This window comes from Crinia signifera, chromosome 5 (genome assembly GCF_055691185.1).
Source record: "Crinia signifera chromosome 5, ASM5569118v1, whole genome shotgun sequence".
In the NCBI taxonomy this organism is placed as follows: domain Eukaryota; kingdom Metazoa; phylum Chordata; class Amphibia; order Anura; family Myobatrachidae; genus Crinia; species Crinia signifera.
This window is the reverse complement of record NC_139221.1, coordinates 255624293-255651126: the sequence shown is the minus strand read 5'-3', so window position 1 is coordinate 255651126 and position 26834 is coordinate 255624293. Positions and strand designations below refer to the sequence as shown.

Below are 26834 nucleotides of genomic sequence, written 5' to 3'. Positions count from 1 at the left end.
CTCAGGCAGCTGATGACAAGATGTATTTATTGTGTAATGTATTGTAAAGTCAAAGCAAGGTAAATCAGAGAGAAAGCAGAAGTAATGGTTTAATGAGGCTTGACCAGGGCTATTCCAGAAGCTCCGTTTGCAGGTCAGCAGTAATGCTCTCTCATGTATCCTATATATTTTTCCAATATTGTACCATCCTGATTAAACTCTTCAATAAAGCCATTTTAAAGTTATAGTTAGCCATCAACTCTAAGAAGACCTTCAATAGAGAGACTGTGGCAGACGGGGAGTTTGACTGGGGCGGTACACCTGTCAAACCGTAACGCAGGTGTCCTAAGGCGAGCTCAGGGAGGACAGAAACCTCCCGTGGAGCAGAAGGCTTTCATGATAAATACTTTCCTCAGTTTTAAATTCTGCGATACATTCCTTCAGGCCTTTAAGGCCTTCTGTCATAACCCTTCTTCTTCAGTTCTTGCTGGAGGTCTTTTCTCTGACTACTTTCCTATCTCAAATGGCACCAGGCACGGGTGCCCTCTCTCCCTGCTAACCTTTGCCCTAATCATCAACCTCTAGACCTGTAACCATGCGAACCTGGATATCTCTGTGTCACAATCCTGCCAGAACTCTGTGCATTTGTCCTGTCATACCAGCCTGCTGCAGCAAGACTATCATATCATCTGAACCTCTGCTAGTAATGAGCACCTGGGTGAGCCTGAATCAGCCATAATTACCTGCTAAATGGAATCATGCAAGTTCCCTGTTAGCTTCACCCAGAGACTGTTTCAGGTGTTGTCATTCCTAATCACCCGGCTGCCCAATCAGGGCTGCTCTGAGGGGATATCCTCTCAGCTCTGCATAAGCCTACTGCTTGTGCATCGTCGCTTCAAGCTCCATACTGAAGGAGCTCTCCCTGAATGGGTTCCATGGTTCTAGCCACCCCGGCTGCAGCTCCTGTGACTCCTCGCGTCTGCATCCAGCTATCCTGCACTGCTGGTATCCCCAGCTTCCAGCTATCAGGCACTGCTGGTATCCCCAGCTTCCAGCTATCCTGTACTGCTGGCATCCCCAGCTTCCAGCTATCCTGTACTGCTGGCATCCCCAGCTTCCAGCTATCCTGTACTGCTGGCATCCCCAGCTTCCAGCTATCCGGTACTGCTGGCATCCCCAGCTTCCAGCTATCCTGCACTGCTGGCATCCCCAGCTTCCAGCTATCCGGTACTGCTGGTATCCCCAGCTTCCAGCTATCCGGTACTGCTGGCATCCCCAGCTTTCAGCTATCCTGCACTGCTGGTATCCCCAGCTTCCAGCTATCCGGCACTGCTGCTATCCCCAGCTTCCAGCTATCCGACACTGCTGGTATCCCCAGCTTCCAGCTATCCCCGGCACTGCTGGTATCCCCAGCTTCCAGCTATCCTGTACTGCTGGCATCCCCAGCTTCCAGCTATCCTGTACTGCTGGCATCCCCAGCTTCCAGCTATCCTGTACTGCTGGCATCCCCAGCTTCCAGCTATCCTGCACTGCTGGCATCCCCAGCTTCCAGCTATCCTGCACTGCTGGTATCCCCAGCTTCCATCTATCCGGCACTGCTGGTATCCCCAGCTTCCAGCTATCCGGCACTGCTGGTATCCCCAGCTTCCAGCTATCCCCGGCACTGCTGGTATCCCCAGCTTCCAGCTATCCTGTACTGCTGGCATCCCCAGCTTCCAGCTATCCTGTACTGCTGGCATCCCCAGCTTCCAGCTATCCTGTACTGCTGGCATCCCCAGCTTCCAGCTATCCTGTACTGCTGGCATCCCCAGCTTCCAGCTATCCTGCACTGCTGGCATCCCCAGCTTCCAGCTATCCTGCACTGCTGGCATCCCCAGCTTCCAGCTATCCGGTACTGCTGGTATCCCCAGCTTCCAGCTATCCGGTACTGCTGGCATCCCCAGCTTTCAGCTATCCTGCACTGCTGGTATCCCCAGCTTCCAGCTATCCGGCACTGCTGCTATCCCCAGCTTCCAGCTATCCGGCACTGCTGGTATCCCCAGCTTCCAGCTATCCCCGGCACTGCTGGTATCCCCAGCTTCCAGCTATCCCCGGCACTGCTGGTATCCCCAGCTTCCAGCTATCCTGTACTGCTGGCATCCCCAGCTTCCAGCTATCCTGTACTGCTGGCATCCCCAGCTTCCAGCTATCCTGTACTGCTGGCATCCCCAGCTTCCAGCTATCCTGCACTGCTGGCATCCCCAGCTTCCAGCTATCCTGCACTGCTGGTATCCCCAGCTTCCATCTATCCGGCACTGCTGGTATCCCCAGCTTCCAGCTATCCGGCACTGCTGGTATCCCCAGCTTCCAGCTATCCCCGGCACTGCTGGTATCCCCAGCTTCCAGCTATCCTGTACTGCTGGCATCCCCAGCTTCCAGCTATCCTGTACTGCTGGCATCCCCAGCTTCCAGCTATCCTGTACTGCTGGCATCCCCAGCTTCCAGCTATCCTGTACTGCTGGCATCCCCAGCTTCCAGCTATCCTGCACTGCTGGCATCCCCAGCTTCCAGCTATCCTGCACTGCTGGTATCCCCAGCTTCCATCTATCCTGCACTGCTGGTATTCCCAGCTTCCAGCTATCCTGTACTGCTGGTATCCCCAGCTTCCAGCTATCCTGTACTGCTGGTATCCCCAGCTTCCAGCTATCCGGTACTGCTGACATCCCCAGCTTCCAGCTATCCGGTACTGCTGACATCCCCAGCTTCCAGCTATCCGGTACTGCTGGCATCCCCAGCTTCCAGCTATCCTGCACTGCTGGCATCCCCAGCTTCCAGCTAGCCTGCACCTGTGCCCCGTCTGCATCCAGCACCTGTGCCCCGTCTGCATCCAGCACCTGTGCCCCGTCTGCATCCAGCACCTGTGCCCCGTCTGCATCCTGCAACTGTGCCCCGTCTGCATCCTGCTACTCCGTTGTTTCCCAGTAGCTTTCACAGAGACTATTGCAGACTTTGTGTCATCTTCTGTGCCAATTTCCTACTGTACAATAAACATCATTCATCTTATCCACACGCCTTCAGTCTCCATTTCCATTGGTAGTCAGCTAACCATCAAGGTCACTCCCGGGTCTCAATCCCCAGTCGTGACACTCTGGCATCTCTGTCAGTAACTCCTCTTACAAGATTTCCCCTTTTCGCGAACAATGTCCTCTTTACCCACACTAAAACCTATTTTAAGAGCTCCCCTCGATAGGCAATTGCACAATTCTAAGGTAAATCATGACTAGCCAGAAGCCTTACCCTTCTATATCCCAAAGCCATCCCTAGACCTCCTTTATTTTAATTTTTTTCACCTGGTGATCAAATTCCATTAACTACCTTGTCCATCTTACAAAATTTTAGACCACCTTATATAAAACAAACTATTCTCCCTTGTTTAGAGTGAAAGAGCAAGATATCACTTGTTGGCGGACATTATTTATTTCCTGGATTGGCTGTATTAACACACTTACAATGAACTTCCTCCCCAAAGTTTTATACCTTTTTTCAGACTCTAACTATGGCAGTTTGCCCTTGTGTTCTCTCTTCTGTCCAATAACGATATGGTAAATTGATCTGGGACAACAGGAGACGCAAGGACATTCTTTTTATGAGCTCCACTAATGGTGGTCTTGGTCTCGCATCATTTGCCGAATACTATCAAGCCTCCAGAGTCAGGTCCCCTAAGGTACCAAATGCTGGGTTGAACTTGAATCTGCACTCAGCGAGGTCTCCTCTGTCTCTGACCTACTGTGACTTCTACGGAAATATAGGCTCCTCTAAGCCTTATCAGTGCCCTTGGTCTGTCTGTTTGGGATTCTCTCAATTCTAAATATACATTATTTAATCATCCCTCATCTCAAACACCATTGGGGTTTCATCCCTTCTTCTCCCCTGATAATTTTTCTCATATGGCCTCTACTTGTTAAGCGGCTGGCATTACCAGTTTTGGTACTCTTTACCTAGATGGGCGCCAGCGATTGAAATCGCGGGCGTCGGGGGTAAAAATCGCGGTCATCGCGGGTAAATTGGGATGCCCGCGATGACCGCGATTTTCCTATAGGGAACAATGTTAAAAAGGCTGATTGACCGCGATTTTACTGTTAAATGCCTCAATGGACCCGATTTGGCCATAGGAATCAATGTTAAATGGGCCACAGAGCCCATTAACCCTTAAATGTCCCCCCAAATTTTTAACGCCACCCCACCATCCACGGCAACCCGAAGCGTGGCGAGCGGCGGCGGTACGCGTCCTCCGACCTTTTCATCATGCCCTACTATCCACTAGGGCGTGGAGTGAGAATATAATAGTGTGGCGAGCGCAGCGAGCCACCGAGCCCGAAGCGTGGCGAGCGGACGCGGATACCTTCACAGGTAGACGCGTCCCCTCGCGGGCTTCACAGGTGTCGGCGTCGCCACGGACACCTGTGAAGCCCGCGAGGGGACGCGTATAACTGTGAAGGTATCCGCGTCCGCTCGCCACGCTTCGGGCTCGGTGGCTCGCTGCGCTCGCCACACTATTATATTCTCACTCCACGCCCTAGTGGATAGTAGGGCATGAAAAGGTCGGAGGACGCGTACCGCCGCCCCTCGCGGGCTCGCTGCGCTCGCCACGCTTCTGGTTGGCGTGGATGGTGGGGTGGCGTTAAAAATTTGGGGGGACATTTAAGGGTTAATGGGCTCTGTGACCCATTTAACATTGATTCCTATGGCCAAATCGGGTCCATTGAGCCATTTAACAGTAAAATCGGGTCCATCGCGCCTTTTAACATTGATTCCTATGGTAAATCGGGAGCATCGCGTCGCGGGCATCGCGGGTACATTTATGGCCGGCCGCGACGCGACCGACACGATTTCCATGTTTAACATGGGTTTCAATGGGAAATCGCGGGCAACGCGTCGGTCGCGTCGCGGCCAGACATAAATGTACCCGCGATGACCGCGACGGGCGCCCAACTAAGTAAAGAGTACCCCAGTTTTTTTTAGACATGTTATAAAATCACACTAAATCGCATATCTAAATATCGCAATTTTTTTTGGTACTTGTGGAGTATCACGGCTCCCATCGCATGCCATATATAGTGGCATGCGATGGCATGCGATTTTTGCAGTTTTTAACCTTTTTTTTTTTACAAAATCGCATGCGATCGCATCACATGCGATTTGATCGCATGCGTTTTTTAACAGAAAAGCATCCAAATGCATTGAAATTAGTATCAAACATGTTCAATGGCCCCCAAATGTCATTTTTGAGGCTGTACCACCCCCACTATCAACGCGAACCCGAAGCGTGGCGAGCGGCGGCGGTACGCGTCCTACGACCTTTTCATACCCCCACTAACCACGTCGGCGTGGAGTTGAGAATAGAAAGTGTGGCGAGCCCCGCGGATACCTGTGAAGCCCGCGAGGGGACGTGTATACCTGTGAAGGTATCCGCGTCCGCTCGCCACGCTTCGGGCTCGGTGGCTCGCTGCTCTCGCCACACTTTCTATTCTCAACTCCACGCCGACGTGGATAGTGGGGATATGAAAAGGTAGTAGGACGCGTACCGCTGCGCTCGCCACGCTTCGGGTTCGCGTTGATAGTGGGGGTGGTACAGCCTCAAAAATGACATTTGTGGGCCATTGAACATGTTTGATACTAATTTCAATGCATTTGGATGCTTTTCTGTTAAAAACGCATGCGATCGCATGAAATGCGATGCAATTTTTTGCTATGCGATGCACATCGTGGGAGCCGTGATTGTCCACAAGTACCATTTTTTTTTTTTTTATAAAATCACAAATGTAATCAGGTTTTCAATGTGATTTAGTGTGATTTTTAGTAAGGAAAAAGTGTGAATTTTAGTAACGAAATGTGCGATTTTTAGACGTGCAATTTCTGTTGGACGCTGGGCTGATATGTGTAAAATTGGAATAATAAACATTGCTTTTTACAGTCGAACTCCAAAGTCCTAGCAGGCCTCCCCCTGCATGCTTGGACTTGGCAAACCACAAGTCCAAGCATGCAGGGCATTAATGGGCTCCCTTAGACTTGTAGTTCACCTGTAAAAAGAATGTTAAAATAAAGTCACACACCAAGAAAAGTAGAACTTTATTACATTCATTTTACAACAAGATACATTACTCTTCCTCGCTCCAGCAGTGATTCTCTGCAGCAGTTCACTCCACACTGACATCGGGGGTGAGCCGGGTCCCCTCGGCACTGACAATGGACAATCTCACTGTCATACTGCTCGTGAAGCTTTTCTGCCCTGACTTGCTGTTGGCGTCTCTATGGAGATGCTTTCAGCCAAACAGGGCTGAGCGGCTTCACAAGCAGTATGACAGCGAGATTGTCTGCTGTCAGTAACGAGGTTACCCGGCTCACCCCCGATGTCAGTGTGGAGTGAACTGCTGCAGAGTATCACTGCTGGAGCGAGGAAAGGTAATGTATCTTGGTGTAAAATGAATACAATAAAGTTATACTTTTCTTGGTGTGTGTCTTTATTTTAACATTTTTTTTTCAGGTGAACTACAAGTCTAAGGGGGCCCATGAATGCTCCGCATCCTGGGACTTGTGGTTCGCCAAGTCCCAGCATGTGGGGGATGCCTACTGGGACTTCGGAGTTCGACTGTAAAAAGCAATGTTTATTATTCTAGTTTTACACATATCAGCCCGGCGTCCACCGCCCTGAGATGCCAGGGACAGCCCTGGGTTCAGTTCTGGATGAGGGGATCCCCCTTTAATGGGAGAGTTCTGACTCCCCCACGGACTCCATCCAGGGCTGACCAGTCATGGTGCTCATAGTACGGCCGGGGACCCCAGGCTGTGGCATGATACCGCTGGCTGTTGGAGCCCAGTGCTGGTTCCAAAATGCAGGGGACCACCAGTTTTTTGGTCCCTCACATTTTTTGGAACCAGGACAGGTCCAAGAGCCTGGTGCTGGTTTCTTTTCTACACATTTAGTCCCCTGTACTTTTGAAACCAGGACCGGTTTAATTCGCCTCCTATTACATTTACGATTTGGGCAAAACAGGCAAATTCAGATGTTTTTTGGCCAAAAAACGCAAAAGTCTACAAATTGCACCCTATTACATCTCGCCCTAGGTCTTTTAATGATTAACAAGTTGACTTATTTGTAAAGTCAAAGAACTGTTGTAGCATGTGGTTAAGATGAGTGCTACCAAACAGGTACAGGTAGTAAAGAAGCAGAATTTTGCATAGTGCTAGATTATATTAACAGTTCTGATAAATAACCGCCTTTACTTGAACTAGATACATGCTAATATACAAGTTATAGAACAATTTTATTCATTTTAGGACGGAGTATCACTTTGACACCTAAGTATTTATCCACTAAGACACAAAATTGTGACGCCAAAGGTAAGTTGCATCGTAGACCCTGGGAAAGCAATGCATTGGGGCCCATAAGCGCCTATTCACCAGAACAACTAATTAAAAAAAAACCTCAGAATTTGTTCCTCCTGCGGTCCTGAACTGTCTCTCCACATGTTTCCTTAAAGTGAATGATTGACAGCACTCTGATTGGTGGATAGCCCCAGCCATACACCAATCAGCATATTGGCAGCTACTCATTCTCTGGCCAGTAGTCTGAGGGGGCAAGTACAGAATGCTGCCTCATAGTTCTGATTGTGCAACTGCCACCTTCCTCTGCTTGAAGGCCACTAGAATCATGGGGCCCTGAGTAGCTTCCCAGTGTAAAAACAGGTTGATAGCAGCTCAATCACATTAGTAATGCCCCTCATTAGTAATGCTGAAAGGGAGGGGGTGTTAACCCCCAGCACACCAAAGGGCATTAGTAATAAGAGTTGAAAGACCTACATAAAATAGAAGGCAATTCAGAGATCTTAGTTACATAAATTTGGCAAGGCTTCTCTGGTACTGGAGTTCCCTATACTGCTTGATAACCACACCCAGTGTGCCTACACTCTAGGTATTCAATGCTGTGAGCGAGTTGTGACAGCGAGCAGAACTTCCTGCTCGCTGTCACCACTCCCTCTGTTAGTATTCAACACACACCCCTCATACGCCAATTCCCCCTCGCTCCATTTTTTGAGCGAGGGGGAATTGGCCTATGCGGCTCCTGAACCAGCGAGACTCGCGGCTAAATACAGCGAGTTTCCTGCATTAACTGCGGGTCTCGCTGTTTTGGGGAATTCTCGCCGTCCTGTCACTGCGAGGATTTCCCCAGAACATTGAATAGAGCGAGCAGCCGGCGCGGGGGGTTAAACAGCGAGGATCGCTGGTTTTCTGCAATCCTCACTGTTTAACAGTTCCTGTTAAACAGGTTTTCTGCAATCCTCGCTGTTCCACCCCTAAGACTGCCCATTACTCTGTTGGAGCTTCACCCCAAATAATATAATAATATAATAATTTTGTCAAAAATGGTACATTTCTTTCTTTCTTGCAGCCCAGGATATGATGAACGTTTCCAGCGTCCTTCCAAATGAAACACCAAAATAAAGAAGATAAAATAACCCTTGTACTGTGAACTATAATAAAGTTTTTGGGAGCATAGAATGAGAGCTGTTTGTCAAGCAAATTCTCTAGGTATCAAATTGGTGGCTTTGTAAAGTATTTATGAAACTCCTCAGACATTTCAGTTAAGAATGCAATGAATTTATTCCCAAAAATATATAATCTTTTAATTTAATCTAAAAAAGATATACATACAACACAAAACATTATAGATATTCAAGGATGCACCAACAAGAAACATATCTATATAATAAGTTGAAGAGTCTGTGTGCGTGTGTGTGTGTGCGTGTCCGTCGCATTGCGGACACACCGTGGCACTCAGAGACACCAAATTTGGCAACAAGATACCTCTGGACCCGGTGGTGTGCACCTCGAAGCCGTTTTTGGGAAATTTGACTTAGAATTTTAAAAAACACCAAGTTTTAATTTTCCTTCATTGATGATCTGGGGAAAAGATTGACGATCTGGGAAACCGTGGACGAAGGAACTCCACACCTGATTTCATTGCTGTCATTGAGTAGGACAGACACATTCTAACATTATGGTGAAGGCTTTAAACAATTAGGAAATAATTGAGGATATAGACCACACATAACACACACACACACGTACACATTGTACAAGCACACACACAGTACACCGCATACGCACACATTTATACGTAGAGCACCTCATAAACTTAAGCTGTGTACACACGGGGGAGATAGGGGCTGAAATCGCTGGAAACACACCGCATGCAGTACAATACAAATCCATACACACTACAACACACACCCAAAAACAGTACAACAAACACACAACTCCTGGCTTCAATCAATTCTATGGAGACGGACCACGATAAAATGGCCGCCCCATAAAGCAGACAGTTCTCTGAAACTGTTTGCGGTATGGGGGCGGCCATTTTATCGTGGTCCGTCTGCATAGAATTATTAATTGAAGCCAGGAGGTGAGCCGGGACGCGCAGACAGGTAAGCCTGCGGCGATGGGGGGGGGGGGGGGGGGCACCGGCGGCCGGGGTGGGGAGGGGGGGGGAGGCGCCCCCCCATTAACGGCAGGGGTGGGGAGGTGCCCCCCCATTAACAGCGGGGGGCGCCCCAAACCAATCTACGCCACTGAGAACACACACTTAAACATTGCCAGGATATGCACAGCACACTACACACACATATATACGTAGCGCACCTCACAAACTTACACATTCGGCAGATATACACACAACTCATAGTACAACACACACCAACATTCACTACAACACACACCCAAAAACAGTACAATACACAGAACACACACTTAAACATTGCACAGATACACACACATAACATACCTCTAACACAGGGCTGGGCAACACCGGCCCTCCAGATGTTAATGAACTACACATCCCAGGATGCTTTGCATTAGTTTTGCTATGTGGCCATGCTGAAACTGATGCAAGGCATGCTGGGATGTGTAGTTCATCAACATCTGGAGGGCCGGTGTTGCCCAGCCCTGCTCTAACAGCACAACACACACCCACATTCACCACACACACCCAAAAAACAGTACAACAAACCCAAAACACACATTTAAACTTTGCACAGATACACAAAGACACAACACACACATACTGTATATACATAGCACACCTCACACACTTACGAATTGGACATCACACCTCACTCACTTACGAATTGGACATACAATATAACACACAAAACCACATACATTACAACACACACACAAGAACAGTACAACACACACAAACACGCAGAACACATAAAAAATAATTTGCCGTTTATTTAACAGTCTGTACCGGCAAATAAAAACTGTACCTAATGTACCATTTCTACTTTGTTCCCCATATCCGTCTCTCCAGTCCTCCAGTTGCACTGAGAAATCTTTGTCCTGGCCAATGCACCCATTGATCAATACAAAGTGGGTACACTGCACTCACCCTGTTAGTCAGTTGGATATCAGGCACTGCTCTGCCTTAAGGGTTTCCCAGACTCTTTTGGTTCATAGATAATGTTTGGTCGATGGGCATGAGCGCTGCATGCATTTGTTTGAATGTTATGAGTGTAAGAAGTTGAAGAATAAGACTGAGATGAAGATTTGTCATGTTATAGTGTACAATTTACTCAAATCGTGAAAAAAATATGTGCACATAGAAGTACAATCAAGAAATGAAAGTAGGATTAAAAAATAAATTATGATTCAAACTGATAATTGTTTGGATGGGGTGGGTTGCGAAACAAATCTATAGGTGGAGGGGGTATGGATATTGTGGGCATAATTGGTGTTTGGTACACCTACAGGGGGTACCCAGATGTTGAGAAATTTTCACTAGTGTCACCGTAGGGGGATTTCCAATTGGGGTTCAGGTGGTCTTTTAGGGACCCCTTTACAATTCCGTTGGTCTCTTCTCCTGGAGCCTATGGTCTCCCTCAGTGATTGACTCATTAAGGGAGACCGTAAGCTCAAGGAGAAGAGACCTACAGGATTGTAAAGGGTCCCTAAAAGACCACCTGGACCCCAATAGGGAATCCCCCTATGGTGACAATGTGACCGTGACACTGTAGTGAAAATCCCATCAATTGAGGACCCCCTGTAGGTGTAACAAACACCAATTATGCCCACAATATCCATACCCCCACCTATAGATTTGTTTCACAACCCACCCCATCCAAACAATTATCAGTTTGAATCAGAACTTATTTTTTAATCCTACTTTCATTTCTTGATTGTACTTCTATGTACACTTACATTTTTTTCACGATTTATTGAGTAAATTGTACACTTTGTAACATGGCAATTCTTTTTCTCAGTCTTATCCTTCAACTTCTTACACTCAAACCTTATCGATGCACCCATTGATGATTGTGATGGCTGGATCAGTGGATTGGCTCGGCGGTGTAGGGAAGAATTTGGCCCATTGCACCCATTCCCAGTGGGGCATTACAGTGGTGCGGGTAGCGTGCGTCGCATCATGACATCACGTGGCCAGGCCCGTGGACCTGCTCCCACACTGTTTGGTAGAGATGCCCGGTGCATGTGCTTTACAGATCCCCAGACCTCAGAGACTGCTGCAGGTTCGGTGAGGGGAGTGGCAGGGAGCAGTGAATTTTTAATTAATTATGGCGGGGTAAGTAACGCCCACCCCGGTCCCTTCGCACTCAGCGCCTGTAATTACACACCCTAGAAACTGTACCATTTGAAAGTATAGAAATGGAGGTGTGGCCACGTCCCTTTCTGATTTTGTACCGATTTCTGACCCTCAGATGTTGGAGGATATGTCATACAGTAGGTGCTAAATCTCAGGAGTGGATGTGGAATTCATCAACACATACAAGTTATCAACTCAGGAGCGTTGTGTTTCAAACAACACCACCACACCTGATTTCATTGACGTCATTGAGTATCAATGCAAACACATTCTAACATTATCGGTGCAATCTATAACAAATTACAATCTTAGGTCTTTGGCACAGCATATTGTAAGATGACATTTTTCAGCAATTTTGGAAATAAAGAAACCCCAAGGGTTTCCCGGGCAACGCCGGGCAGGTCAGCTAGTAGATAATGTTTGGTCGATGGGCATGAGCGCTGCATGCATTTGTTTGAATGTTATGAGTGTAAGAAGTTGAAGAATAAGACTGAGATGAAGATTTGTCATGTTATAGTGTACAATTTACTCAAATCGTGAAAAAAATATGTGCACATAGAAGTACAATCAAGAAATGAAAGTAGGATTAAAAAATAAATTATGATTCAAACTGATAATTGTTTGGATGGCGGTGGGTTGCGAAACAAATCTATAGGTGGAGGGGGTATGGATATTGTGGGCATAATTGGTGTTTGGTACACCTACAGGGGGTACCCAGATGTTGAGAAATTTTCACTACAGTGTCACCGTAGGGGGATTTCCAATTGGGGTTCAGGTGGGCTTTTAGGGACCCCTTTACAATTCCGTTGGTCTCTTCTCCTGGAGCCTATGGTCTCCCTCAGTGATTGACTATCATTAAGGGAGACCGTAAGCTCAAGGAGAAGAGACCTACAGGATTGTAAAGGGTCCCTAAAAGACCACCTGGACCCCAATAGGGAATCCCCCTATGGTGACAATGTGACCGTGACACTGTAGTGAAAATCCCATCAATTGAAGGCCCCATGTAGGTGTACTTGTGGAGTATCACGGCTCCCACGACCTTGATCGTATGCTGATCGTATGATAAAAAATCGCATCGCATCGCATACGATCACATCGCATGCGATGCGATCGCACCCGATTTTGCCTGAAATGTATCAAAATGCATTGAAATGTGTATTAAACATGTGAAATGCCCCCAAATGCAATTTTTCAGTGTACCACCACTATCAACGTCAACCCCAAGCGTGGCGAGCCCGCGAGGGGCGGCGGTACGCGTCCTATGACCTTTTCATACCCCCACTATCCACGTCGGCGTGGAGTCGAGAATAGAAAGTGTGGCGAGCGCAGCGAGCCTGAAGCGTGGCGAGCCCCGCGAGGGGACGCGGATACCTTCACAGCTATACGCGTCCCCTCACGGGCTTCACAGGTATCCACGTCCGCTCGCCACACTTTCTATTCTCAACTCCACGCCGACGTGGCTAGTGGGGGTATGAAAAAATCGTAAAACGCGTACCGCTGCGCTCGCCACGCTTCGGGTTGGCGTTGATATTGGGGGTGGTACACAGTGAAAAATGACAGTTGGGGGCCAATTAACAGGTTTCAAACTAATTTTAATGCATTTGGATGCATTTAAGATCAAGAACGTATGCCATCGCATCGCATCGGATGCCATCGTATGGCATCCGATGCGATCGCATACGATTTTTGACCAAAAATGCTGAAAAATCGGTAAAAATACGATGGGAGCCGTGATACTCCACAAGTACCCGGCCCATTATAATGGGCCTCGACCAACCCGATTTTGACTTGAAAAATAATTTAACATTATTCTCTATGGGAAAATCGCATTGATCGCATGGGCCGCGATGAACTCGATCAACGCGATTTTCTCTTTCACCGGAAAATTAGCAGGTGATTGACAGAAAATCGGGTCCATCGCGTTGATTGTATGCCTTAAGTACCTTAAACTTAAGGCATACAATCAATGAGATGGCGTCGTGCTAGGAAATAAGTACCTTTTTTTTTTTAAAAATCTAAGCGTATTACTTGTGTATATTCCAGAAACAAGGAAAAACAGTGCAGCTAACAAAGACAATCACTGTTAGTACTGTACATTACTGAACAACGTACATTTATATAAAGGGCTTCCTTTCTTCTTCTTGCTGTAAAACTGCTTTGCAAGGAAATGTTATTATGAAAATATCAACTTTGTTCTCCTAAAGATAAAAACAGGGTCAGAAGTCATGTTTGTGTCACACCATCAGGAAGTTACAGATTTCCCGTCCCAGCGCCATAACACTTACTGGAACTTTCACATTTATCTAATATAAGGGACCTGATTTCTTGGAATTTTGCCCAGTGGCGCAACAAAAGCTTTTTAATGTAGTGTGTCTCTATATCCAGAGCCGGAATAAGGCTTTTTAGAGACAGGGAGGTCCTTTCTATCAAAATATGGCTAACTACTGTTCACCTCTATGAGGTATAGTACCCCTACTGACCACTAGAGGCCACTTTATGGACCAAATTACTCCTTCGTGAAAGCAATTTTTATTGGGACACTGATCTGTTTCAAACTTGCTGGATATGGAGAGGGGAAGCTGTTAAAACAGAGATTGGGGGTAAGAGCAGATAGTTACTGGGGGTGGGGTGGAGAGTTTGTGGGCTAAAACCGTCACAGGTTAAAGTAAAAACTGTCACAGCTCAAAGTGAAAGTAAATTGCAGAATCAGTCATTTTGGTTAATAATTAAGAGCGTTGTGTCCTAGTAGGAGAGCAAGCTTTCAAAATAAATATCAAAGTGGCTTTCATACGAGTTCTGGTAATAATGAACTATTTATTTTAAAATATATAGTTGCAAATCGGGCAAAATGGCATGTTTTATTTGGACTTTTGTTACCGTCTACATGTAATGGATCCATCCATCATGTATGTTTGATAGTGGACAGGAAAATCAGTTGGGTTTAATGCTGACAGTCAAGAACTTCTCATGAGAATAGGAGTGTGTTTACCAGATGACGACTTACAATTTCAAGCCAAAGGCAGGCTCCACCTAAGTCTGGGGTAGCCAACCCTAGTCCTCGAGAGCTACCAACAGTGCATGTTTTGCAGGTCTCCTCACAGAATCACAAGTGAGCTAATTAGCTCCATCTGTGGATCTTTTAAAACGTGTCAGTGATTAATGAGTGCAGCTGTGCAGCAGCTAGGTTGTCTGGAAAATGTGAACTGTTGGTAGCTCTCGTAGGCTAGGGTTGGCTACCACTGACCTAAGTGGTTCAATGTGTGCAATTACAATGGGTCCAAAGTCACAGTGGAGCATACCTGGTTCTAGCCCCCACTCAGACACCTTTCCTTTTTGTGGAAATGAATATACATCGATTATATTGAATACAAATATAAAGTAAAATAGATATAATGCTCCTACATCAGCACTTGGTTCTGCTCAGGCTCCTACATCAGCACATAAAATCTCCTACTTTAAAGGTATAAGTAGACTGGTCTTTCCCCATAGACCTGTCTCTGCAGGGTAGCTTGGAGACAATGAGCTCAATCCAGAACAGCCAGAGAACTTAATAGTATTTTGCGCTATTCTGATAGTCACAGGATGCAGGTGCAATCATCTTAAAAGGCAAGATGTTTATTGCTCAATGTTAGTATCCAGTTACAAAAACTACAGGGGCCGGGCATGCATGGATACCAATTCCCCCCCATAATGTCTCTTCATATATCTACCCCATGGTCCCTAACCAACAGACTTTGACTGAAGATAAAAACCATTTGGCCCATCTAGTCCAGTGGTTCCAAACCCTGGTCCTCAAGTACCCTCAACAGTGCACGTTTTCCAGGTCACCCGGCAGGTGCACTCGTTATTCAGGCACATTTGAAAAGATCCACAGGTGGAACTAATTATACCACTTGAGATTCTGTGTGGAGACCTGCAAAACATGCACTGTTGGGGGTACTTGAGGACCAGGGTTGGGAACCACTGATCTAGTCTGCTGATTTTAAATCAGTATAATAGTAGGGAGTGGTCACTTCTCTGTGCCTGAGGCCACCTGGGTAGTAAATTGCCACCGAGGTGCCAGCAAGTCTTGAAGAGGGGGACGGTACACTCTAAAACATTACATCTAGGATTCTGCGAACGGAAATTTATCTCCTTCTCTTGCCAAATATGGACTCCAAGACAAGATCAGCAGCCTTCAGCCTTCTTGTCACTGAGTGGAAGCTTTTTGGAGCTCCCTTGCACCAATGAGCTGGCTGTGTGGGTTAGTTTACACTTCCTAATATATGCAAAAATAAATGAACAGTGCAATATCATCTAATCCAGTGGTTCCCATATACAGTCACCAAGGTACAATAAAAGTTCAAGTTTTAAAGAGAATCATGATAAAGCACAGGTGCCTTAATTAGTACCTCAGTCAGTTGTATTATTTCATCTGTGCACAACATGGATGTCATCACGATGGGGACCGCGCATCAGGTTTGACGGGATGTCTACACATGCGATTTGGCACAATTTCACTACCCGATCCTACCGAATCGGGCCCAAATCGCATAGTGTATGGGGGGGGGCATTAAGTTCAAAATACATTACTAAACGCCATTGATGCTGGAGAGGGACAGCGTCTTTATTTTATTATAATATAATGTTCAGCTCAGAAACTCTTCTGACTAATGAGTGGACTCGCAAAACATACAAGCATATAAATGATTGACTAGTATGAGGTGTGCTTACTTTTGATGGGGAAACCAGACATTAAATACCATTGGAATAATGATATTAAGATTTTTCATTATAGGGATGTGGAATATGATAACTGATTTAGAAGGAGAATTTGTATAGCATTTATGACGAACAAGTGCACCGCTCCACATAATATGCAAACATTATGTATCCCTATAAGAATCTTTAGTCATGAAAAATGTATAAATTTGGGACGTTGTGTAAAACAGTACAGCCTCTGTGTTAGGGGTGTGGAAGAGTGGCCACCTTTAACTGTACTAAATATTTTGGCTACTGGCGGGTTCTTGCACTAGCTTTTTCTGGTGGTGGGGTTTGATATCAGGGTACAGGAAGCACCACTTAATAAGATAGCAATTTTAGCACAAACCTTTCAACGCCTCCCCAGTTCATGAGTTACAAAGCCCCCCACAGAGAGCCTAATACAGACATAAAACATACAAGGAGCATTAAGGGAAGCCCAAATGCACTCTGGAAAAGGGTTTCAAAGCAAAAACACCTGGCTATAGTCCATTTAGGTCCTTACCAACCCCTTCTTCATTCAGTTAAATCTTCAGTGCTGTAACCGCAGCAAATAGAATGATTTCCTGCTTAAGAGAAAACTAAATACAACCTTAAACTAAATAGATGAGGTAGTGTGCACCACACACCTATCACTGTGAATGGCCAGAAAAGAAGACTTGCACATCAAGGTGTCCAAATCAAATACTCTTATCTGAAGCAAAAACTAGAAGAGTAAAAGTAGAAGTGCAGAGACAATGACATTAAGATTCCAGGAGTATAGGAGGAGGCTATAAGTAAAACTCTAGAAATCATTACTTCACATTGCGTAATAAACACACTCATTTCATACATTTTTTAAGTTGTTTTATTTAATAAATAAGTTCAATTAACAGTATTGTAAAAAGTGAACACCTGCTAAAATAAAAAGGCACTTAAAAACATGATTGTGACAAACATTAAACAAAGGCAAAGCAAATGGTTGAAGGCCAATATACACTGAATCCGTATGGCACAATTGTAACACAAAAAGTAAGTGACAAGGCTTTATAATGAAATGGTCACAGTGAGTAACCAGAGAGACAATTATCATTTTACAGCTGGAGTTTAAGTCCTGACAAAAAAGGCAGTAAGTGATTAGGAAGACAAGGAAGCACCAGATTTCAAAAATAAAAACACTGACCTGATTTAAGGGCTAGAAACGCCCAATCAGTGCATTATTTGTTTAAAGCCAGGCAGCGGTTCATTCAGAGCTAGAATTTACCATTTACTAAGGCATGCGCCAGGGACCATGTATTGCATTCACTCACAATGATTTTTGCTTCCTCGCTCACTTGCGCTAACAGTCATACATAATATTGATTCCAAACCCCCTCCTACATAATTCTACTTCCCAAGCCTGCTGCTCATGCTAAAGTCTGAGGTATCCATCACAGTCACATGGTTTGTAAATTCCAGCCCCAATTTTCCTTGTGAAGACCTATCACTATAATACTTTCATCGGCGAAGCCTTCAGTGATTAAACCACCCCAAAGAAAACCGCGAGATAGCTGCTTGCAGAGATAGGAGGTCAAAAAGGCACAGCGTGACCTTCAGTGACTATGAAACTACGCAGTCTAATTTGTATTGACAGTCCAATGGCACCAATTATATTATCTTGCATATCAGATTTTGCAGTTCTTTGCTTTTTACATAAACTGTACATTGTGAAAATCGGTCAAACACTGTAATGATTTAAAAAATCACTGCTGTACAGCCCATCTGAGACCAGCGGGTGGGTATGAAAAACAAAATATGGCTAGTTTGCATACAGTGTAGTATGAGGGACACTAGTCGCTCATTTTCCCTCATATTTTGGATTCACCACGGTTGTCACTGCGCTCTTGTAGATGGGGTTTTCGCCCTGTAAAAGGGAAAACAGGAACAAGTAATTACAAAATGCTGCAGCTTAGGCAAAGTAGGTTGTCTAATCAGGGTAAAAGAAAAACGTGTTTAGAATATCAAACCATTGCAAACACACACAATGCAAACAGTGCAGAGATCAGACACAGGCACAATCCTCCAGCACCACTGCAGCAGTGTAAGAAAGCGTTTTACAATCCAGCATAAATTACTTATGCTTCTTGTAACAGCACAAACCGTTAGTTCTTTAGATCGCCATTATAGGATTTACATATATAAATTAATGCCCATGTTGTAACTTTGTTAATATTCCACACACAAAAAAAAAAAAATCACTCGGCACATATATTTACATGTTGTGAATTAGAGACCACAATATACGAGAACTAAATGTAATAGCCGAAGATTCGCAGCAGCCAACCAATTCGGCAAAATAGATTTAAAGCAACAATTGCTTTAAAAAGCCAAAAGCAGGCTGATATTGCTTTAAACTAATTTCTGCTATTCCAGTAACTATCTCAGGAGAATTGTGGTCCATTACATTTTGGAGCAGCCCGGAGAGATAGTGAAATGCATCTGCCAATCAGCTCATAACAAGTTACAGGTTGGCTTTGGAAAAAATACAGTTAGGAGCAGATTGGCCACTGCATTATCAACTTCCACCCTTTACCCCAGTGTTTGAAGCACAGTGAATGCATTATATTATACAAAAAAAAAACTGGAGGTGTAAGGGAAAAATATAGAACAGAAACAAACCTCCCTTGAAGGTAAATGAACAAAGTCTACCAAGTCACCAAGCCACATCTTCACACAAACTTTATAAAAAATTACCAAACCCCTCCCCACCCCCCTCCTATTGTTTAAACCCTCTTCATGTTGCTCACTTCCCACCAGACCACTAATGCCTTCATTTCTGGATGTACCATAATATCTTATCTCAGGCACTGAGTGTTTGTCATTATTGGTTTCCCACAGCCTCTTGAGTATTGCAAAAAGCTATGCAATTTGCATCAATATTTCTCTTTCATTCATCCTGGTCACAAAGCTCAACCTTGGGATGTAGGAGGGTCCAAAGGAGCCAGCCACCTATGCTAAAGCTTTGAGAGGCAGGCTCTTCCCTTCTGCCTCCCAGCATTCCCCAGCCCTTCCCATAGCACCAGAATGGGTGCTATGCTGAAGGGCTGCTGCGGCAGCCATTGAAAGAGCAGCTAGGGTGTTTGTTCTTTTATTAATATTTCACTTCCCCTGGAAGCCTCGTGCAGTTACAGTGTGAGGCTTCCAGAGGAAGTTCCTCACCCTGCCGCTGTCTGGTCTCTCTGTACAGCGCTAAAAACCTCCTCACTAGAGGGGTTTTCCTGGACCCTGGGCGACCCCGGAGGCGGCTCCCTGCTTGGGGGGGGGGTGTGTGGATCTTGGGTGACCGGCAACCCGTGATGGCGCAAGCCATTTTGGAAGGGTTTACAGGCTGAACACTACAGAGGTTTCAGCCTGTTACAGGAGCTCAGCAGAGCTGGGTGATTCCAGGTGATCCTCAGTCAAGGGGAGTCACAAGGAAGGGAGAAACTAACAGTGGGAGCGGCTTACAGGGGGAAAAATGCGCTAAAGACCTGTCTCCCCGCTGTAGCAGGGACTTTGGTCTCTTCCCTCATTCTGGGCCTTATTCTAGTTCACTCTGACAAAATCCTTCTTAGATGGACAAAACCATGTGCACTGCAGGGGGGCAGATGTACAATGTGCAGAGAGAATTAGATTTGGGTGAGTTATTTTGTATCTGTGCAGGGTAAATACTGGCTGCTTTATTTTTACACTGCAATATAGATCTCACTTTTAAGTAAAACCCCATCCAAATCTAATTCTCTCTGCACAAGTTACATCTGCCCCCCTGCAGGACCAAATTAGTACAGGGTTTGAAAACCTACATTAGATGGTGTGAGAAACAGAAGGTCCACACGTCTAGATTCAAGAGTTCAAGACTATTGGATTTTTTGCAGGATGGATTTGCTTCAGGGCTGAGTCTTCAGTCTATTAAAGTACGATTATCAGCTCTGTCTGGCTTTACTGCCAGAAGTGAAGAGTTTTCTTCAGGGTGTTACTCGGCTGAAGCCTCCTTATAGGCAACTGGGGATTTATCTTTTGTTTTATCTGTTCTACAGAAACCACCATTTGAACTTTTAAAAAGGTCAGCTGACCTGAAGGCTCTTACTTGGAAAATGACTTTTTTGTTGGCTATCGCTTCTGCTAGAAGGGTCTCAGAGATAGGAGCCTTATCTAGTAGGTCTCCATTTTTGGTTTTCTATGAGGAAAGGGCTGTGCTGCGAACAGTTCCTAAGTTTGTGCCGAAAGTGGTTTCTTCATTTCATTTAAACCAGGAAATTGTTATTCCAGTGTTTTCTCCTTCTGAGGAGGTCAGAAATAGGGACAGAGTAAAGAATTTGGATGTGGTTTGCGCGTTGCGAATCTATGTGGACAGAGTGAAAGAATTTCGAAAGACTGATCTTTTATTGGTTTTGTATGATGTACATAAAAGGGGCTGGCCAGCTTCTATGCAGACCATTGCTCCTTGGTTGAGATCGGTGATTATGCTTACACTAAAGTGGGCAGACCAGTGCCATCCAGAATCAATGCTCATACCACCAGGTCGGTTGCTACCTCTTGGGCTGTGCGCCACGGGGCTTTTGCAGATCAAGTATGCAGGGCTGCCACTTGGTCCTCTGTTCACACATTCACAAAATTCTACAGGTTCCATGAGTTCGCGTCGGAGGACGCATCATTCGGGCGAGCAATGACGAGAGCTGCAGACCTAAGTGTACCCTCCCAAAGGACCGGCTCTTGAACTTCCCAAGGTTGAGCTGTGTCACCAGGATGAAAGAGAAAAAGGGGATTTTTGTAAGAACTTAACGTTCGAATCCTTTTCTCTGATTTCATGCTGGTGACACAGCGATCCCTCCCTTTACGCTCAGTAAGTAGTGCCGTTTCATGTGTTATGTTAAAATGGTTAATTTAATTGATTGTGCATGTGAATATGTTCAGGCGTTGTACTGAGTTAATGTGTCCTAGTGTGCTCTAGAAGTTGTACTGAGGAATGCTGGGATGCAGAAGGGAGGAGTCTGCCTCTCAAGTCTTTAGCATAGGTGCCTGGCTCCTTCGGACCCTCCTACATCCCAAGGTTGAGCTGTGTCACCAGGATGAAATCAGAGAAAGGTATTTGAACCGAAAGTTCTTACAAAAATCCCCTTTTAACAAATCACAAACAATAAAAACCCAGCCAAACAAGATTTTGGTTGGTATATTGGAGAAGATTCCAACTACAAATTTTATGCTGGGTACACGCTAGGACGCCATATCTGCCGGACCTAGTGTATCTGATGACTAGCAAGTGCATACACCAGTGATTCCCAAACATTTTGAATCACGGTGCCCTAGAGTATCAATTTTTTTTCATGATAACCCTAGTCCAAAAGCTTATGGAGAAATTTAGAAAATAAATAAATATTAAATTGGTTACATTTGTTGTGTTTACCTGTCATCCTTAAGGTAAGTTATGGGGTGAGGGACAGGATTCACTGTTTTTCCACATATGTTATGATTGGCAGCCACAAGCATTGGTTTTGCCTATTACATGGAATATGAATAATTTTAATTGCTCCTGGACCACCAACCCAGGGCCCCCATGCAAGTGTCCCATGGCACACAGTTGGGAACCACTGGCAGCCACACTTCCCAGTTATCGGCCCAATGTGTTGTAAATTACATCACAACTGTGAAGGCATATAGATGTGCCTGCCCAGATGTGATGTCAGTCATTGGTGAATTCAGCAGCAAGTGACGATCGCACGTAAATGCGGAACGATGTGCCGCCGATATATTTGCAGGTGTATTAGCCATAGACTGTGCTGCAGGCCCAAAGCAATATGTCTGACCAATGTTGTTCAGTTATAATGAGGGCACACAACTGCTAATGATATATCAGACATATAACTGAATGGCAAAGCGCGCATCCATCTTTGGTCTGCCTCCCTCTGTTGTATTGCATCACGAAGTCTGGCACTGAGGCAAGAACAAAACAGTTTGCAGCAGTTTGTGAATTACTGACTTCCATCCTACTAGTCTGGTGTTGCATTTTCACACAAACCAGCAATGTCCTATTTCAAATTATGCGGATCCTTAAGTTATTCTCTTTTGACCTGTATGATTGCTAGAGTAACCTGTACACCGCAGAAATCAGCTGAAGGAGGGTGTTCTAATGACCAGACAATGGCCCTTATTCTGATCTAGGCGGTACGGCCCGCGTGCGGCCGTACCGCCGATGTTTTCACTCTGCGCATGTGCAGGGGAAATTTGCCGCACAAAAATTTTATACGCCGCAAAGGGGGCGTATAGGGGCGTGAGGGGCTTAATACCCTCATTTCCCTATGCATACGCCCCGCGTTTCATGGGCGTTCCCATGCAAACGCGGGGCGTATGCATGGTAATGAGGCTATGACGCCAGTGATGGGGGCGGAAAGCTGACATCGCCGGATGTCAGCTCTCCGCCCCCATACAAGCTTTCACACGGACGATTGTCCGTGTGGTCTAAGCTTGCGTGAGCTGGTGGAGCGTGCGGCCCTGCCTTCGATGGTCGTCGACCATCGAATGCAGGGGGCAGCTCCCACCATGGTGGAGGCGTACGCCCCACCAATTTCATGCGGATCGCCAGCCGTCCGCGTACGGACGGCCGTGGCGATCCGTCTTGTAGGCGGGGATTGGTTTGTGCGGCCGGAGCAACGTATGCGGCTCCGGCCGCACAGATCAGAATAAGGGCCAATATGATGCAGAGCAATGCCCATGTCTTTGTGAGTCAGACTAGGACTAGCCCTTATGGAAGACTATGAAGGAGGTGGCCAACTTAATATCTTGAAATAAATAATCCCTGAATGCAAATGAAATAGAGTGTAAATGTGTAACTGAGTGCAGAGAATGTATGAATATCTATACAATTTATATTTATTATGTATTATTGTGTGAATACTGCACAAAAACGTATTTTCTGGCACCGATGTCTGACCATCAAAGAAAGAAAGTGCCTACAGTGATAATTAAAGAGGAACGCAGCTATATCCATGCCTGCTTACTGGAACTCACACTGACGGAAACACGCACACTCTGTAGTGACTGTTATTAGGCGGAGAAAGATCACAGTGCAGAAAGCATGCATAGAGGCAGAAAGAGAGGAAATACAAACTGAGACTTAGAGAGGAGCTTTGCGTCCATAGTTTGGGTTCTTGAAATTATTTATAGGACTCTTGTAAATAGGATTCTCTTGCTGGAGAAATGAATCCATAAAAGAAAAAAAAGGTACATTTACATAGAAGGTCAGTGTAGCAGATTGAACAGCAAAAGTCAGAGTAATAGAACAGCTTAGGTTTAGGATGTGATAACCAGTTTAGCAGAAGAACACCTTGTGCTCATGTACATTTATGGGGCAGAGTCAGTTAGTCTCCAGGGTATACGGTCACTAGGGCGACAGGGACATTAGGTCAACAAGCTTTAGGTCAACAGTCAAAAGGTTGACATCGGGTTTTTAACTTTTCTTGAGCAAACAGGCTGTGTTTCACGCCCTACCATCCACTAAGGCGTGGTGGGGCATGAAAGCATGCCCGAAGCATCCAAGGGGAAGCGGTACACTTTAGTGTCCGTGTCGACATTCGGGATAAAAAAAGTTAAAACCCCATGTTGACCACTTTTGACAGCCGACCTTCCCCATGTCGACATAATGATTGTGACGACCTATGATCCTGTCGACCTAATGTCTGTTTATCCAATGATCCATACCCGTCCCGAGGGTGCAGTATGTGCAACTTGCAGTAAATAGAACCTTGCGGATTTCTTCTAGCAGCCTTATGATGTGGACGTGAGACAGCAGTAAGGTGGGTTCCTGTAGTGTCCAGAGAGGTTTCAACTGGTTCTAGCACTGAACTGTATCAGTGCCTACATCTCTCCTCATGTGTAGCACATAACAGAACTGTTAAAATACCAGCTGGCACAAGTCGCACAAACACTATGGCCTTTTGTTGTATCCAACGTTTAAGAGAGCCAGTCAGCAGAAGGTACTTTGTGGCTCTTCATTACCATACATAGGTGCCATGTGCACTATGTAACTCAGGCGTTTTCTCCAGATATAGATATATTAATAGTTCAGCCACCAGCATGCACGGTGCTCTCTTCCCATCGAGCATCCTCTAGTCCTAGTTACTGGAGGAAGCTGGCCTAAGAGGCACTACACAGCACTGTCTGTGTCAATAGAGAATCATATGGGAAAGTAGTTGTTACGGCAGGAACATACAGCCCTGCATTCATATATTCATCAAATGTCAGTTTAGTCTTCAGCACTGCATTGCATAATAAGCAATATCAAATTTTACTTTGGCCCACACCTTCCAGTATTGAGCAGTGAATATCTGCAGAATACCACGGCTCCAAATTGGGAGAAGTCGCAGTATACAGCATTAAGCTGGGTACACATATGTACAATCGTCGGGCCGTTCTTCCGATCTGCGGACGAACGGCCGTTCGATTGTATATATGTGTACGCTGTCCCGATCCCTTCGTTGCGATCGATAAACGGCCAAAAACGCTCTTGGCCGTCCACGGTCGGTCGGTCGCAGGTTCTTTGCTGCTTAATATTCTTCCGACAGGACGGCTCCATATCGAAAGAAAAGTGACATGTGTACGCACGTTCGATCGATATGCAGCCCGTTCCTGCGATCATTCCTCCCAAAAGCAGCACGCCCATGTGGGTGTTGACTAGCTGCGTCATCCCTCCATCAGCGCAGCATGTAAACAACAGGAAGTCTTCTCCCCCGTACTTTCCGCGCCATGCTGTTAAAGAATATTCGTTGTGTGTGCATTCCTTTTGAAATAAATAATCGTTGTGTGTGCATTCCTGACAGATATAGTTATAGAAGATAGATAGATAGATAGATAGATAGATAGATAGATAGATATGTGATGTTCATTGTTCTGCATAAACACTTAACATTTATTAAGAAATACTGACAAAAAATACTGTGAACACTTTGTTTATTTGGGTGGTCGGACCTGAACAGAGTATATCACATACAGGTGCTTGCATTAAGGTGTAGCAGGAACGCCCACCCACCCAAAAAACATAAAAACACATTTGAACATGGTGGTGTATGTAGTGGAAAGCGGTCCCACGGCAGCAACGCATCACATGGGAACATCCCGGCCTGCTCACATGTGATGCGTTGCTGCCGTGGGACTGCTTGCCATGACATAAGTGCCACGTGTGAAGGTTTAGCAGGAAAGCCCACCCATCCAAAAAACATGCAGTATATCAGCTGTGGTACCTGCCAAAATCTAAATGTACAAATGGACATATTTTCTCTATACAGGTGCTTGCGTTAAGGTGTAGCAGGAACGCCCACCCACCCAAAAAACATAAAAACACATTTGAACATGGTGGTGTATGTAGTGGAAAGCGGTCCCACGGCAGCAACGCATCACATGGGAACATCCCGGCCTGCTCACATGTGATGCGTTGCTGCCGTGGGACTGCTTGCCATGACATAAGTGCCACGTGTGAAGGTTTAGCAGGAAAGCCCACCCATCCAAAAAACATGCAGTATATCAGCTGTGGTACCTGCCAAAATCTAAATGTACAAATGGACATATTTTCTCTATACAGGTGCTTGCGTTAAGGTGTAGCAGGAACGCCCACCCACCCAAAAAACATAAAAACACATTTGAACATGGTGGTGTATGTAGTGGAAAGCGGTCCCACGGCAGCAACGCATCACATGGGAACATCCCGGCCTGCTCACATGTGATGCGTTGCTGCCGTGGGACTGCTTGCCATGACATAAGTGCCACGTGTGAAGGTTTAGCAGGAAAGCCCACCCATCCAAAAAACATAAAAACACATTTGAACATGGTGGTGTATGTAGTGGAAAGCGGTCCCACGGCAGCAACGCATCACATGGGAACATCCCGGCCTGCTCACATGTGATGCGTTGCTGCCGTGGGACTGCTTGCCATGACATAAGTGCCACGTGTGAAGGTTTAGCAGGAAAGCCCACCCATCCAAAAAACATAAAAACACATTTGAACATGGTGGTGTATGTAGTGGAAAGCGGTCCCACGGCAGCAACGCATCACATGGGAACATCCCGGCCTGCTCACATGGGATGCGTTGCTGCCGTGAGACTGCTTGCCACGACATGCACCATGCTTCTGGCCTCCAAATAAACAAGAAGGAGAAAAAAAGTTAAATAAAGTACACAAACTATTTTTTGACTTTACAATGCAAACCGTTATAAATTTTTTCGTATAAAGAGTGTACTACTGCTACGCCTTTTTGGATTTTTGAAATTTTTTGGGCTACGGTATGGACTTTCCCGCTAAGTTCTTGTAGACATTTATGGACTTGTGTCATGTTTTCTTGCATTGTGCTTTCGTCGCTGGACGTGTCAGGTGATGGTGTGTTCTTCTCCCCCTCTGCACTGACATCTGAAATCTCGATGATATCTATAATAAGTACAGATAAAGAAAGGTTTACCTTTCCACAAATGATACGTCACTATCCCATAAAGATGATTTG

At 45.7% G+C, this 26834-nt stretch overlaps 2 protein-coding genes across 16 annotated transcripts in view; one reads left to right on the top strand and one right to left on the bottom strand.

The window, feature by feature from the left end:
- The window catches only part of CCDC7 (coiled-coil domain containing 7), a 178964-nt gene extending 170447 nt beyond the window's left edge, over positions 1 to 8517 (top strand). For all 15 annotated transcript variants that reach the window (XM_083188854.1, XM_083188862.1, XM_083188867.1 and 12 more), the window contains 2 exons: positions 7297 to 7359; positions 8408 to 8517. In XM_083188854.1, the coding sequence (XP_083044980.1) occupies positions 7297 to 7359; positions 8408 to 8460 (116 nt within the window). In that variant the 3' untranslated portion in view covers positions 8461 to 8517. The remainder of the gene's footprint in view (positions 1 to 7296; positions 7360 to 8407) is intronic.
- Positions 8518 to 17178: 8661 nt separating this feature from the next.
- Positions 17179 to 26834, bottom strand: part of ITGB1 (integrin subunit beta 1) — a 62782-nt gene continuing 53126 nt past the window's right edge. Inside the window, exon 16 of the mRNA XM_083188851.1 lies at positions 17179 to 18236. Within this exon, the coding sequence (XP_083044977.1) occupies positions 18171 to 18236 (66 nt within the window). The 3' untranslated portion in view covers positions 17179 to 18170. The remainder of the gene's footprint in view (positions 18237 to 26834) is intronic.